Source organism: Bombus huntii, chromosome 5 (genome assembly GCF_024542735.1).
Source record: "Bombus huntii isolate Logan2020A chromosome 5, iyBomHunt1.1, whole genome shotgun sequence".
Classification (NCBI taxonomy): domain Eukaryota; kingdom Metazoa; phylum Arthropoda; class Insecta; order Hymenoptera; family Apidae; genus Bombus; species Bombus huntii.
The window spans coordinates 18,473,685-18,489,415 of NC_066242.1; the positions used below are offsets into that span (position 1 = coordinate 18,473,685).

The 15,731-nt window shown below is 49.7% G+C and overlaps 1 protein-coding gene across 6 annotated transcripts in view; it reads right to left on the bottom strand.

The window, feature by feature from the left end:
• Positions 1-15,731, bottom strand: part of LOC126865545 (homeotic protein spalt-major-like) — a 249,713-nt gene that overhangs the window by 12,715 nt on the left and 221,267 nt on the right. For 4 of the 6 annotated variants that reach the window (XM_050618176.1, XM_050618172.1, XM_050618174.1 and 1 more), the window contains one exon: positions 1-994. This exon is cut by the window's left edge and continues 2,531 nt beyond it. In XM_050618176.1, the coding sequence (XP_050474133.1) occupies positions 1-788 (788 nt within the window). In that variant the 5' untranslated portion in view covers positions 789-994. Of the gene's footprint in view, positions 995-1,837; positions 2,731-2,957; positions 3,839-3,949; positions 5,182-15,731 lie in introns of those variants that run through there. The other 2 variants (XM_050618173.1, XM_050618175.1) reach the window with 2 other exon arrangements.

Consider the following 15,731-nt stretch of genomic DNA (forward strand, 5'->3'; position numbering starts at 1 on the left):
TCGTACGGGGAGAGACGGGAGCCTTTTCCACCCCTGAACGCCAGCTCGTCGGCCAGGTTATTCGCCAAAAGTCCCTGGCTCGCGTTGTCCAGCACCTCCTGCGCTCTCTTCTGCAGCATCTCCAGGGTGTTCGGCTCGTGCAACGGTGGCGGATCGGTGTTGGTTATGATGGACGAAGCTAGGGAAGAACTGATCGAACAGAGAGGCGGTATCTGATGAGACATCGGCATCTGGCTACTGGTACTGGTAGTCGAGGTCGTGCCGGTCGCGTTCGACGAGGCCAACGGGATATTCAACGGGGACGCGCTGCTGGTCGGCGTCGGTCTTTCCTGAGCCAGGTTCGGCGTCACGGGAGCCGGCGAGGTTTGCCGATGGCTCGGTGGACGCGACGACGGAGGCGACGTTAGGCTCGACAGAGGTTTAGGCTGGATGATCGGCGACGGGGATATCTCCTTGCTATCCGACGGCTCACCCGGTCCTTGCTGCTGCACCGACTGATTGTGCGTGATGGACAGTTGCTGCTGCAGTTGGCTGATCAGCTGCAGTTGAAACACTTGCTGATGTTGCAAGGTGTACAGGGTGCTTTGAAGCAACGCCAAGTCCTGCAGAGCGGCCTCGCTGTCCGCGCCTCCGGCCAACGCCGTCGCCGCGAACTGAGCCACCGCCACTTTCGTGTTCTGCAGAGCTTCCAGGGTGACGTGACTAGTTCCAGCGGGCGGGAACAGGCTGCCAGCGGCGCCACCTTCTACGAAATTGTTGTTGTTCTCCGCATCCTGCCTGTGATGCATCTGCTTGCGCGATCCTTCCTCGTCGTCCTCTTGCTCGTCCTGCTCGTCCACGCCTTCCTCTTCATCCTCCTCCAAAGCGTCTTCCTGATCCTTGTCGTCCTCCTCGCCCTGATGGCACCTGGATGCCGTGAGGTCCACCGCTTCGTCTCCGCCGACTCCTCCACCGCCACTCTCCTCGCCATCCGACGTAAACTCATTGTCTTCACCTGCAATACACACGCGACACCGCGATTAGCTTTCAGCGATTAGTTTCTTCCCAACGTTAAATATCCTACGAATATTCTATATCGTATCTTTCCCTATGTACGACGACGAGCAAGAGACGTAGAAGCCAGATCGAGCTACTTTCCGTGTAGCGAGGACGACATCAGCGCGAGGAAACCGTGCCAAAGTATCATCTGTATTCAACGTTCAAATCGTTTGTGCGTATCGCACTAATGACGAAAAAAAAAAAGATATATATATATATATATACAAAGCATCGGTCGTTCGAGATACCGCGTGTCGTGTGAATTTCAAATAGACAGTTCAGCGCGTTACCGATGCAGCAAGGAGCATTCGACGAACCAACTTTACATACGTATTAAGTAAGACGAGTAGGGGTATGTGGTACGCGTATGGAAGCGCTGCACGATGCATCTTCCTTATTCCAAGTGTAATCATCGATCCGGAAGGTTCGAACATGTACACGCTTCTCGCGAGATAAAACTTGGTTGGTCGTACGATTTTCACAACGTATGAGAACGTTAAAGACGCGAACGTCCAAGACCTGGATTTTCACGCTCGACAACTGGAACGGATTGGTAAGAAGGTGTTGGACCGAGCAAAACGTTTTATCGTTCGTACGTGACGAGTATGACGAATAGTTTATCGATCGATCGGGCTGAATCGATTACAAATATCGATTGACAACGCCATTTTGCTAGGAACGATAGAGAAAAGTTGAGTTTAATAAAGCAAGAAAAAGAAAAAGAAAAAGAAAAAAAGAAACGGAATTTTCTAGATAGCCTACAGCGATAGTTTGAATATTTTACAAGCGTTTTACGTACTTTAGGTCGGTCGAGCTTGCAGCTTGCAACATAGAAACGTGAGAAGGTAAACGTTCGTCGTATCGAGTCCGATTCGAGACGTTCGATCGATCCGAGGATTTCGCGATACCGAGAATTTGTACGTTTCAATTCGATAAGAAGGGAGAATAGGAAAGTAACGAACGTCACCAGCTGGAACCAGTTTAACGGTCGAAGATGAAAGCTCATAAGGTTTCGCTTCACGACTAATGCGAACGCTCGCCAAGGCTGGAACGGGCCGAACGCTTGGCAAGTCGGCGCGTCATATTTAAAATGTACGGTGTCGCGGTGAAACCGAGGCAGAATGATTAATCGGATTCGTTCCGATTTTATTTACCACCCAGGCTTACCGACACCGGATAGAAGATGACGTTCGTACGATCGGCGCGCACGATTTTCCGTTCTTGAAAACGGGCACACGAAAAATGTAACGAACCGCTGGATACGGGCACGAACGAGAGGAAAACAGCGGCAGAGGGGCCCGCGACGAGAAACTCGGTGGAGAGAGAGGATCGTGCGCGTTCGCGTCGATGATAAGAAACGACGGCGCGGCGATTAGTATTCCGGAGCGCGGCGCGCGAACCCCACACCGCTGGAAACTTTTAATACGCGCACCGGGGCCAATGAAAAATGGAAATCGCTCGATTACCATTCCCGGCGGACCAAGTCGGACCCGTTCGAATCGCACCAGTTACAACGTTTCATTCGCCACCCGATGTAACCATCCACTAGAAAACTATGCAACCTCCAACTCGAACAACTTTCCATCACTCGTAGTACGCGAGACGAACTTTTCTCGAACGGGGAAAACGTAGAATGAAACGTGGAACGTGATCTTCTCTGCGACGGGAAAGAGAGGGAGAGGGAAAGGGAGGAAGATGGAGAGGAGAGTGGGGAGTGGAAACGGGGAGGGGGCAGAGGGACCAGAGGGGCCGGAGAGGCCGAAGAGGCCGAAGAGGCCGGAGAGGTCAGTGGGGCCAGAGGGGCCAGAGGAGCCAGAGCGGCCAGAGCGGCCAGAGAGGTAGAGACAGAGGGGGGGGGCGAATTTGCGGGAAGTCGTCGGCGCGGCGTGGAGATGCGTTCAAGGTCAACGGTTGCGTACCGGAAAATCGTGCGCACGAGAGTCTGGAGGGTCCGCGGTTGCCCTGCTTGATGCCGCGGCATTCGAGGCGGCGCGTGATGCTCCATCTCATGAGCCGCATGATCGCACGGGTTCGCGGAGCAGGAAGTTCGTGCGTGGCGCCGACTCGCGGAGGCGCGTGAAAGTCGCGCTGCGTTTCGGCCGGACGTCCGCGTGTCGAACGATGTCATCCGGCAAGGACGAGAGAGAACCGACTGATCGCTCGGTAAAGAGCCGGCCTGGGCGTAGGTAGCGTCGCGTCGCGCAATGTCACGCGTCACCCTTTCCCCCACCCTGTCCTCCCGCGCTCACCCCCACTAGCTGGCCCTCCCTCCACCGCGCGCAAGCCTCTATACATACGCACGGTTATGACAAGGAAGGCGGCGCGGTTCATAAATCAGGGGGTAAAAGGCGGGGCCTCGCCGAACCACTCAGCGCCCGGTTATTAATTATCATACAGAGGGAACCCCTTCTTCGCCGGTTCCACCTACGCCGAACCGACTTCCGGATCTACGGCTTCGTTGCGTGCGAACCGGCCACCGGAGTCATACGCTGCACGCGTCCGCTTTTCATTTCGCTCCCCGCGAGCCCGGTCGCTCGGCTGCCACGGGCACGGGGGGCGGGGGCGGCAGCGGAGTACGAGACGATGCCGCTCGTCGAATAGACTCCCTTTGGTCCTCTGGAATGCGTCTAGAGTCTAGACGTCTCTCCTTTCTTCTTTTCTTTCTCTTTCCCGTCTCATTTCTTTCTTTCTCTCTTCATTCTCTCTCCTTTCTCTCTCCTTTCTCTCTTCTTCCACTTTTACTTCTCTTTTCTTCCACAGGCGACTCTCGATCCGAACACGGCACTGAAGATTCGAGAATCTGGCGGTGAAAAAGGAGCCACGTATACTTTGCTTGGAGAAATGCTTCCGAGACGGAGGTGCTTAAAATAACGGGAAGACAGATTGCTACTTATCGACGCCTTCTTCGTACCTCTGACGTTTCTCCATCGCTTCGTTATCTTCCGGTTAGTCTCGAGATTCTCGGAATCGTCAATGGATACGACCTTTTACAAATTATTCCAGTCTCGTTTTGTTTTTTTTTTTTTTTTTTTACCAGAAACTGCGTAGCACTTTCTAGTTTGCTAGTCGCGACCAACGCAAATATCGACTTTCCGTTTTCATCGACGACCAATCCATTCGAATTATTTTCATCTTCGATTGTCCTCGAAGCGGCGGCAAGATAACTGTACCATTAGGCCTGCGGCGTGCTGCTTTCGCTTCGAACCAGCACGACGTTCTTCGAAAAAGCTGTCCGATAAATTTATCTCGATGTTTGCCGATAGCGTTGAACAGCGTCGAAGAAACAACGATGCTCGAATTTAAAGGAAACCGACTTCTTACCGTTTTGCTCGAGAAACGGAAAGCTCGTTTTATCGTTTGTCTCTTCGACGAGTTAAACAATTTTACGAACGTATTTAGTTTCCTGTAATTTCATAAGCAGCGACGAACGACGGTCGACGATTCGAGCACGAGACAACGCGTGACAAATCGAAGATCGACGACCAGACACGACAGTCTGAATTTCCTATGAATTAATCGGCTGGTAACAGGCTTCACACGGGCGACGAACGAAAGCAGACTGGCTAGAGCGTGGCTTTTCGAACAAAGAAACAGCTGGCCGCGTCGAACGCAACGACTCGATAGAACCTTACTGGATTATCTGTACTGGCCGTAAAATAGCTTTAATTCGATTACTCGTTATCGGGCGCGAACACCGGTATTTCGTACGGCTTCGTGAACAGCTTTCGACCTCTCGAGCACCATCTACCAGCTTGCTTTACGCTTCGCCATCTCGAGCAGAGTTTTCCTTCTACGTTCGATTCGTCACTTTCCAAATACCTGAAATTAACCCCGATCGTATACAATACGTTCGATCACCGATGATCATCGGACAATTCTAGCTTGTTCGGCAAACATAAATCACGCGACATCGTATCGTAAGAATACGCAAGGAATTTAGAGAAATTTGTAAATTTTAGAAACGTTGTCACGTTGCGCGTTGTATCAATTTCTCGAGTAAAAGATCGTCTGGTGCAAATTGCCCGCGACTACGACGTCCTCAGTTTCCACTCTATATCCAGAGAAATCCGAAACTGTCGGTGAAATCAACTTGCATCGTTATCATTCCCGAAGCAGCGAAAATCAACTCGATCAAACGCCACTGACAAAAACAATTGCAGGAATAAATCGGAAAGAACGCGGGGGAACGTATGGCAACGAGGAGAGCGCGCAGGTGGTTGCAGCAGGGGTTCGAACGTGATTCTTTGCTCGGACGAGCAGCTTTCTGCAGGTCAAAAGTACGCGCAGGCCTTCGGCCAGTGGTTACGCAACCTTCTGTTCGACTGTCTCGGCCCGTGCCGCGAGCGACCGAGCGACTTTTGTCGAACGAACGAACAACCTTGAGCCTCGGCCGGATGATTTACGCTCGGCAGTAAATCATAAACCGGAGAAAAGCCGCGCTCCAGCGGAGGCTAACGAGCCCCTGGGCTCCGCGACAATGCGAAAATGGGTCGGAAGTCATAATTCACGTCGGAGGAGTAGCAGGAGCAGCAGCAGGAGCAGCAGCAGGAGCAGCAGCAGGAGCAGCAGCAGGAGCAGCAGTAGGAGCAGTAGCAGGAGCAGCAGTAGGAGCAGCAATAGGAGCAGCAATAGGAGCAGCAATAGGAACAGCAGCAACGGTAGCGATGGTAGTTATTCCGCTTCCTTTCAACCGAAGAGTATAAACATTTCGCTTGGAACAAACTACGAATTTGCCTGGAGGAACACACCGATGGACGGTTCCTCTCCGACAGTTTCACTACGGCCCAGACCGGATAGCTGACGCCTTGCAGCCTGGAAGACACTTCCTGTCCGGGGGAATCTTCGATCTCTCCGCTGACGAGGTTCCTTGAAATTTACGGCCACTGCTACACGGCTTGCTGCACAGGCTAATTTTCCGTCTGTTGCGGTTAATTTCGCGGATGCGTCGAACGATGCGTCTTACGTTCTACGAGATGGATATCGATCGACATAGATCCTATAGAGATGGAGATTCGTTCGCGATCGAAGGCGACCGGTTCGAGATCGGTTGGAGATCGGTTCCAGCTGTAACTATATTCCCAGACCGGATATAGAAACGCGGACGTAGGATAGAGGCAGCAAGAAGACAAGAAAGCAAAGAAGCGGTTTTTCCAGGAAGCAAAGGGGTTGGTGCATCCTGTGGAGTACAAGGTCGCGGGACAAAGGAGGCCGATCGATAAAAGCAGCGAGCGAAGAATCGTTGCGGGGGTCGTTGCTCGCTCTCTCTCTCTCTCTCTTTCTCTCTCTCTCTCTCTCTCCCACCGCTTCTCTCCCTCCCTGCCTCTCCCTTCCTCTGGCTGTGGAGCGTAGAGTCACGGCGCATCGGTGCCGAATACGAAAGGGATTCGTACTCGTAGTGACGGGGTCGAGTCTCGTTTAAATAAGTTAGCAGCGCGGTTCGGCGCGGCGCCGCGGCACGGCACGGCGGTGTGACGGCGTGGCGACGACGAGAGGCGGCGGAGGCGGCGGAAGACAAGAGGGAGGCAGGGAAGAGATAGAGGAGGAATGAGAAATGAACGGGGAAAGAGAGACGCCGAGGGAAATTGCACGTGGCGGGCCGCGATTGGCTCGCACCTGTCTCCTCGGACCGCCCTCCTTTACCCGGGATCGCATGCCTGCGTACCTAATACGCTTTCTTACTCGTTGCATACGCGGCTGCTTGCACCGCGTGCATGTGAATACACACTTTCTCACCGGGGCCAAGGTATTCGTGCCGTGTAATGAACCACCACCGCCCGGTTTGCCTCCTCCGCCTCCCACTCCGCCACTCCGCCACTCCGCCACTCTGCCACTCCGCCGCGCCGAGCCGAGCCGAGCCGATCCGTCGCAGTCGCAATCGCCGTCCCCGGGAGTGGGGTACCGGAACAACGTGGAGGGGTATGGGAAGGTTTTCCTCGGCGAGCAAAGGACAGACGATAGTACATATTATACTTTTGTGCGGGCCGCGCCGGGGACGGTGGGGGCGGCAGCCAGGCATAGCCGCGGTTGCACACGGTTAATCTATCTCCGGGTAGACACTAAAGCGCAAGATGGAAGTCTCCTTCCATTACGATTGCCATATTTGCAACTGCGAGCCCCCCGTCCGACACCCCGCTCGCGATCTTCGCGACCGGGTTCCCTTTGTTCGCGAGTGACTGCTGTCGGCTCGATGAGTTACGGCCGGATCGTTTTTCTTCTTCGCTGGGGGCTCGATCTTCGCAATGGGATACGTTGCCACAAGGCAGAAGGGGTATTTTACCGCGACCACCGAGTGCCGATTCCTTCGATTCCTTCGATTCCTTCGATTCCTTCGATTCCTTCGATTCCTTCCACTGTTAAATGGCAATCGTTCTGCTCGTGCAATGGTAGCTCGATATCGCTACGTGTTTTTCCAAGTACCCAGCGTATAGCGTGTAGTTAGTTTGCAAGGCCAAGTCCTATAATAACGTGACAAGCGAATCGGTATATACTTTTTCAGTGACGTGTACGATGTATTTCGCTGGTAATTTTTCATCTCTTAGTCGGCAAATTATGCTTTTTAAACTCGATCGGACCGTAGTAGCGAAGTAGCTTCCAAGTTTCACGAAGGTACAGCAGTACCGCAAGGTAGCTGTTCGATGGGCAGCAGAGAATTTCGCACGGTCCGTAAAGAAATCCGAAGAAATCTGCCGACCGCTGGCCTCAAAAGATCGAGCCCATTCGCGGAGCTCTTGAATTATCGTAAATCATGCGACACGTGGTTCGTAAGAACGGCACGACAGAAAGCAACGTTGCCCGTTTGCGAACGTAGCCCAGGAGGAGGTCCAACGTCTCCTAGCTGTTGTATAATATTTATCGTTTAAAAGAGATGGGACCGCCGACAAGTTGCGAGTTGACTGTAAAGTCAAGCGAGCGATATTCTTGCAAGTTGAAAAACGCAGCGTGGTGAACGCCTAGAAAAAAAATATCATGCCTATATATGTATACACTTATACGAATACGTAGCTACGTGTTCGAAATTACGGACGAAGATAGGTTTATCCCCGATCGAGGACAACGATCCTCGACGAACTTTTCGTTTCCCAACGAGCCGATCTACCACCGCCAGGGCAAAGTTGCGATAAACTGTACACGCGTATCTTCTCGCCAAACTTTCCGCGGGTCTACGCGCTCTTGTTCTCCGGCTGCCTGCTCGTATGAAAAGCCCGATTGCCAGTTCTCTCGGTTAGACACGTTCTCGTCCCTCCTCGTCTCGAATCTCCGACGTTTTCATCGCGCCAGTCTGTAGCTGGAGTTATTGCGATCCGCGTGTTTGTTAGGCGATCAGTAACGCGTTAACCGTGTCGAGGCTTTGTTATCTTCGAACGAAGGCAGCTCGGAAAGAAAAACACCGTCTGCCCAGCATGAAGTAATAAAGAACCTCGCGAGCCGGCGCAGCGCGACGACCTGGCGAAACAGGGAGGGAGGGGGAGGTGGGGGCAAGAAGGTGAAAGAGGAAGGTGAAGGAGGTGGAGGTGGCCGCGAAAAAGGGGGGTCGAGAGGGAGAACGAAGATCGTTCGGCGACCTGTTAAGTAACCAGCAGATTTACAGGACTCTATCTTATCGACCAGCCGCGTACACCGTGCCTCGGTCTGTACGCTTATTTATTCGTTTGCAAATGAATAAAGAAGGCCGATCGATGCTCGCGGACCGGAGCTCAGAACGCTACAAGTCGCTGCTATGGATTCCAATCTAGAAGTAGAAGTTGGTCGGGTCTTCGAGCAGGAGGGGGGACGAGTCCAGGTCCGGGCATGTCATACGCGAAACCCTTATCTCGTTCGGGCGAAATCACGATCGTTCCTCGCGCCAACTTCCCCGTGGGACAGCCAGCTACACCAATTCACGGCCGCAACACCGAGTGTGAGAGGGTTTTAATGTTACCGCTGCTCGGACCGGGGAATTTATCGTTATTTGTAATCGCGGCCGGTCGAGTTTCTCGGCGGTTCGCCTTTCGGCGGCCCTCCGGGGCGCGTACACCCTTTGTGTTGCCCGAGCGATCGCAACTCTCTCCTTCCCTGTCGAACTGCGATCGCCCGGTCCGTGTGCATGCGGATCCGCGCGAGCCCGTGGACCGCGTGAAAAATCCATCGATATCGCCGTACACACCGTACAGACTCGCGGTTAACGCGTTTATCTGCCCGGACGAGGAATCAATTTCGATCTAATCCTGACCAACGGTACTTTGCTCGTCGTGCGCTTACACCGCCTCCAAGAGACTGGCGTGTACCCGTGTACCTCGAGAGCCAACCAACACTCGTTTACGATCGAGCGATCGATGCTTTCCGTGTTTCTCCGATTTTCGGTACCCTCGGACGTGCTCCCCCGGACTCTCTAGGCGATCGTTAATTTCTGCATCTATTACCTACGTCTGGCAACGTTTCACGACACTTTGATCCATCCAGCTTGTTTCTTCGAAGCAACGAGACATCGCGGTATCTTCGTCCCCTTTGACTCCTACGGAACTTGTTCCTCCAATGTTCCCATATGCCACGACATCGACGTGGTTTCATTTGAAACAGTATTTTCGCTACTTACGCATCCATCGTTATATATTCCCTGCCTATGATCGGAAATTTCTACCAAAGCCTTGTTTTCGCTAACCCGTTCCTCGGACGTTCCTCGGACAGAGTTCGACGGCGCTCGAATTTTACAAATCTTATTTTCTTCCAATTTATATCGAACGTTTATATCGAACGACGTCTACGTTTGCCAAAGTTACGCGAATGTCCCGATGGTTCACCGCGAATTTTTACGCACGCTTAAAAAACTACAAGCTAGATACTTATTTCGCGTTTATCGAATCTCTATGTAACGTGTATTCCGCGTTTACATTTTGCACCTACAAAGATTAAGCAGAAAGGGAAATTTAAAACGATATCCGCCTGTTGGTCCGAGACTTTCGGGGGCAGCGACATTTCTTACCGGCACCGGTCTAACAAAGTACCTCGCGCTGTCATCGTATTTGACTTGGAAGCCTTTGCCGACGGCAACCGCAAACGAAGTCGTAGTAATCGTAATAATCGTCGTGGCAATAACGAGCGAAAGGCGTGGCACGCGAGGGAGCACGGAGAAAGGGGGCGTGCGTGTTAAATCGGTGGCGTGCGTGTTCGCGTTAGGATCAAGACCGGACCCTTTTACGACGGATTATTATTTAAATGGTCTCAGGGGCTCGGTCAAATTGCAACAACAGAGACGGTCAATCTTTTCTCGACACCTGCAACGTCATCGCCACTTCTTAAAGACGATTTTCTTCCAATACGATCGTAACGTTGATTCCCAACAAGTACTCGATAACGTATCTCTGTGCACGTTTCGGAGATATCGCGAAACTGACGACGGTTTTCCATTCATTATCAAGAGACATCGTGAAGAGATCGAATTGTCGTTGTTGGAATTTTCGTTTATTGGAACGAAACGAGCCGTTTCACGACACGGACGTTTCGTTCGACGATCGATCGGAGCACGCGAATCCGCGTGAAATTGCAATTGAAAATCGCTAATTAATAAGAATCCGCGAGAGAAATGAAATGGAAGAGACGAGAGGGTTCTCGAAGGACCAAGTCGTGACAGCGCTTTAAACGTCCAACAGAGATGCCGAACAGAGAGTTAAGAAGATTTGCGACGTACCGATCGGTCACGCGGCTTACAAACCTATAACCGAACCATTTCGTTAACCTAATCTGGAGACCGATGGTAGTACCTCTGCGGAAGGAGTCGGCGCGGCAGGTCCAAGCGAATGGACGAGAACGCGCCCGAGTGGATCATTGCGTGGCAATGCACGTGAACATTGTTCTGGATGCGATGCAATTTAAACGGCGGCGTTCGACCAACGGGTCAATCTGCCGTCACTAATGCACTCGTATCTCTAGCTGTAACAAACCGGTCAAAGTTACCAGCAGATCTCGGCCATCGCGTATTATTATGTCGTATTTCCTTTTTCCATCGGCCGGTATTTACCAGGTCTGTATGTACTCGACGTATCTGTTTGACGAAAGAAAGATGCTCGTACGTCTTACGTTTCAAGGAACGAATCGAGCGTTTGATCGAGATTCGCAGCAATTCCAAAATTTTTATCAAACGTATCGTTTGGAAAAATTCGATTTCATTTCTGTACATCGTACGCGATTGTTCGCGGATGCCTGCTATCGCGCTATTGAATAATATAGGTAAATAAACTGTCGATAAGATTGCGAGAGTCGCGTATCCATGCGAATAATCCTCACGGCCTCGCGCTTAATTCTTACAGCCTCAGACCCGGCTTTGACTACGACTCCTCCGGCTTCGCTAAACGATTTTACAACGATACATGGCAATTAAGTGTCCCCTCCGTCTGTCCACCGACCGTTCTGCCAAACGACGCGAGAGGCGAGAAAACGGAGCAGCCGCTGCGCTGTCCTCTTGGAAAACCGGTCTAAACGCTTTCGTTGAAAAATCAGGCCACTTGTTCGAACGAGCGGATCGGCAGGTTATTCGACATTTCGAGAATCGTTCGGATAGTATTAATTGGATGTTCAATGAGCAGCTCATGTAGGTAGGTATACGTATACACCGAATACAGCTATATTCTGTTGCGTTTCCGTGCGAGAGTGAAAACAGTGTAACGTGCGTTTTCTTTCCTTCGTTTTTCGATACTTTTTTTTTTAAGCAATAATCATCTACCGGTCACTGACGATAAACACGCGAATAGAGATAATCGTGCCGATTTACGCGTGGTTTAGGCTGTCGCTTATGAACTCCAACGAAAAATTTGCAACTGTACGCGCGTGTTTCAGATCATTATCTCCGCTATTTCGCTAGTATTTTCGCCAATTCTCTTGCTACGTTAACCAGTCATCACCGATTAACCATCTTCTTTCTCCGATACATACGGCATTGCGAAATGTTTACCTTGCTGCGAATAAATATCTATGCTAATTATACGAATCCTGTCCTGGCACATCTCGCGGGTTTCCACCGCTTTCGATCATGTTATCGACCTAACCCCAAACAAACCACCGCGTTGGCTTTAGCTTTACGTCTGTTATCTTTCGCTAGATTTGACAATTATAATCCATAATTGATAATAAAAGTTACTACGTTAGCAGATACATAAAGCTTAAAACACACAAGTATAGTAGGAGTAAGGCGACTGTTCTGTCGTTAAATACGCGTTACGAGTTTAGCGCGTAATGCGTAATTAACGCTTGTTTCCTGTTTCAAATAATAGTTTTTAGATTCGTTCGATTCAGGTAACTCGGTATCTTTGAATCCATTTCCACTGTGAAAACACCACGTTCGTCCACGAGCTCGGCTACAGTTAGTTAAAAGTTAAGATAAATTGACGTCGTAACACCAAACGAAGTTGACTGTTATTATCAATCGTCTATACGTTATAGGAAGGGAAAACTACGCTTCTGCAAATTACGATCTTTACGATTCTTTCTAAGTAAATATCCAAGTCGGTAGTTTGATAAATAAAGAACGAATTAACGGCAGGTTTCCCGAAGACGTTTCATAGAGGCGCGTGCAACCGCGCCATTAGTAAGATTTACGCTTCGACCAGGCCAAGTTTTACCCGCTCGATTGGCAATGTCCAATGAGGGACGATTAATGCCGCTCGTTTAGCCGGTTCGCGATAATTGCCCAATGGCTCTAACTCGCCCTTTGAAAACTGAATTACGCGCGTCAACGAAATTCTCGAACGTCATCGAGATCGGCTGTCTCGATGATTCGTAGCCAGCTGCTCGCGAAGTGATCTCGATTCGCGGGAATTGTTCGATCGTGTCGTCTTAAACAATCGTAACACGGTGGATCGTTGGCCGATAATTCGGTCTAGGAAAATTAAGAAAGGATATATGTCTCGGAACCAGCTGCGCTAACGGATTTACTGTTATCGGTGTAAGTAGGTACTGCTATAGGGACGGAAAGCCATTACTTCACGTGCTACGATATACGTACATGGTGATTCTAAAATGTCCCACCCACGTTGAGAGAAAAGCGTTGCAAGCAAACGAGCAGAGTGCTATTTTTACGATCGTCGTACGAGAAGCGTTTCCTTTTCAGTCGATAAATCACCTTCCTTTGTTACAGGTTTTTCCAAAGTCTTGTTACAATTTTGCAGAAATTGTTTTATAATAAATAATTTATCGGCCGATATAGCGTACATCGAGAAAACTCGAAACGTTAGATTTGCGCGTACCTGTCAGAATATAGATACACGATTTTACGTACCACGGATTAGCGCATGAAACGAAAAGCTCGTTAAAGAAGGTGATATACCGATGTTCGCTCGATGCTGCGTACCTATGCAAATGCTACACGTGTATAAAGCTCAACGAGCAAGTTAAATTTGGATCGGACAAGTTCGCACGCTATTAACGCTATGACAGATAACTGTTCGATGAAAATCGTTCGCATTAAGATTTGGCAACACGAAACGCGCTCGAAACTGCTAAATTCGCCAATAATTCGTCTACGAACGGGTAACAGGTATTTTTTCATCGTCGAAGAACGCGTTGGAAAAGTTGACGATCGCTTATTCTCGAATCAGCTGGAAGAGTATACAAGTTGCGTTCAGAGCTCTGGCAATCTTTTACGATGGTCGAAGAACGGCAATTAAGCCGTTTCCGCAGGCTAAAATGACGGTTAATGATTCGACCATTATTTCCCTCAGAGTTGTTCACCTCTCGTTTTTAATTGCCGAAATATTTCATCTTTCGAACAGCGTTGCTGTTACTCCGCAGCTGGATTACTGTATAATCTTGTTTATTTCAATGAACGACATTAAGCTTGGTCGTTACAGGCAAAAATAGAGTAAAATATCGCGTCTCTAGCATTATAAATTTTACGCTGTGCTTGTATGCTTTCAAATTATACTCAAACGCAATCGTATCTAATTAAACCGAGCCGAGGTGTTAATTTAATAGTCTAGCTTTATACGTCGTTAAAACGAAGCTGGAAGTTGACTGAAATTCTAACGTTCATTTATCGCTCTTGTATCTATTCCCCGTTACTGCACGTATTTCTTTTCGCTTTCTCTCTTTTTCTTCTTTTTCTTCTTACACTGTGTATTATACACGCTACACCAGTGCAAGCAAATATATAGGCGAATCGCATTTTCTAGCACGCGAAACAAAAGGAAGATTCTAAAAAATAACTAAGAACCAGCTGATATTCGAGTCAGTTTATTATGCAAACGGTTGATGCGGTCTAAGAGAAATTCCCGGGCTATCTGTCTCCGTACAACTCGCCCGTGCCCGTGTCCGTGCCCCTTGATGACCAACCCTTCCTCCAGGGTGTGATTAATTCTCCGACTGCACGGACTGACTACGCTTGAAAAGCTGTTGGACACGAGAGAATCGCGATGCTTGAAATATTCGATTGAGTCGTTGGCGTTGAACTTTTGATCCCACGGTTGCTGTCTAAGGAGGAAATACGTACAATTTACCGTCGCTTCTACGTATATTGAATATCGTTAACTCGAACAATTTCGTTGAACGAGTAGGAAATTTCGAACATCGCCTTGGTCGGTACATCGTTACGTGCTTCGTTTGGAAAGTAATTAATCGAAAAATAGATCTCGTTAGTCCTTATCCTTGTCTTTGAATAATAAGTTTCCACTCGGTCGGCCGAAATCTCGTTCGACTATTATGGCGTATATATCGCGCGTTTGTTTGCACGTTCCGATTCTATGTTCGCTCGATGCTTTCGCTCGTTTCCGAAAAACGTTCTACTTTCCCACTCCAACGATGCTTTCCAACCACGTGACGCTTCGATATAATCGTTTCACGGGACAGAATCTTCTTAACCCCGGGCGCGGGCCGTACTGGCCCTGCCTAATGGTTCGAGAGCAATAATTGTCGCGAGAAACAGCTAACGCAAAGGAAAAGCAGAAGCCGGTCAGGCTCCGAAAATCGTCGAACAAACGGAACAGCTGCGGGGGTGTTCGCAGCTGACCATCGACAGGATGAGAGAAACAAAAAGTGGGGGCGACACGAGGCAAACGTTGACCATCCGCCCTGGCGGACCATTGTCCAGGCTCGTGCCCATTAGAACCACGCCAATTCCCATTGATAAAGTCCTCCGGTCCTTTCACCATTATCCTCCATTATTCCCGACTAGCTGCTGGTCTCTACCTGCGGAATATTTTATAATCGGCCGAGAGAAACGACTCTGCCCCTTTTGCGGAGCTAATCAACGCCCACGCAAGCTGCACCTCTGGATCGAACCATTGCATTGTGACGAACTCGCGGCTGCGTCCTACCGATCCTGCGTCCTCCAACCACATACGCCGCAGTATATCAATTACAACAGAATCGCCTTTTTATTTACATCTATTTTTATATTTTTCTATCGTCCAGACGAGTTCGTACGAAAATTCCTTTATCTTAATTTTAATCTTTAGAAGCGACATTAAAGAAATGCGAACTAAGCAACTATATACTTCCCGTGGATCCAAAAAGATCCGCCATCTAATAATATTCACGTTAGATCGAGATAAAGTATCGTGACATGTTACAACAAATTTCCAGCATTCTCCGTGCTTACGTCGATCTCGTCGAAACGGTGGGAGAATGAAAATTTTGCAAGAGCGTCGCGACGACCGAGTTGCCTTGCCTTCGACACAGCGAAGATATATGTAGATGGATGAAAATTTGTCAACGGTTAGGAGATTTCC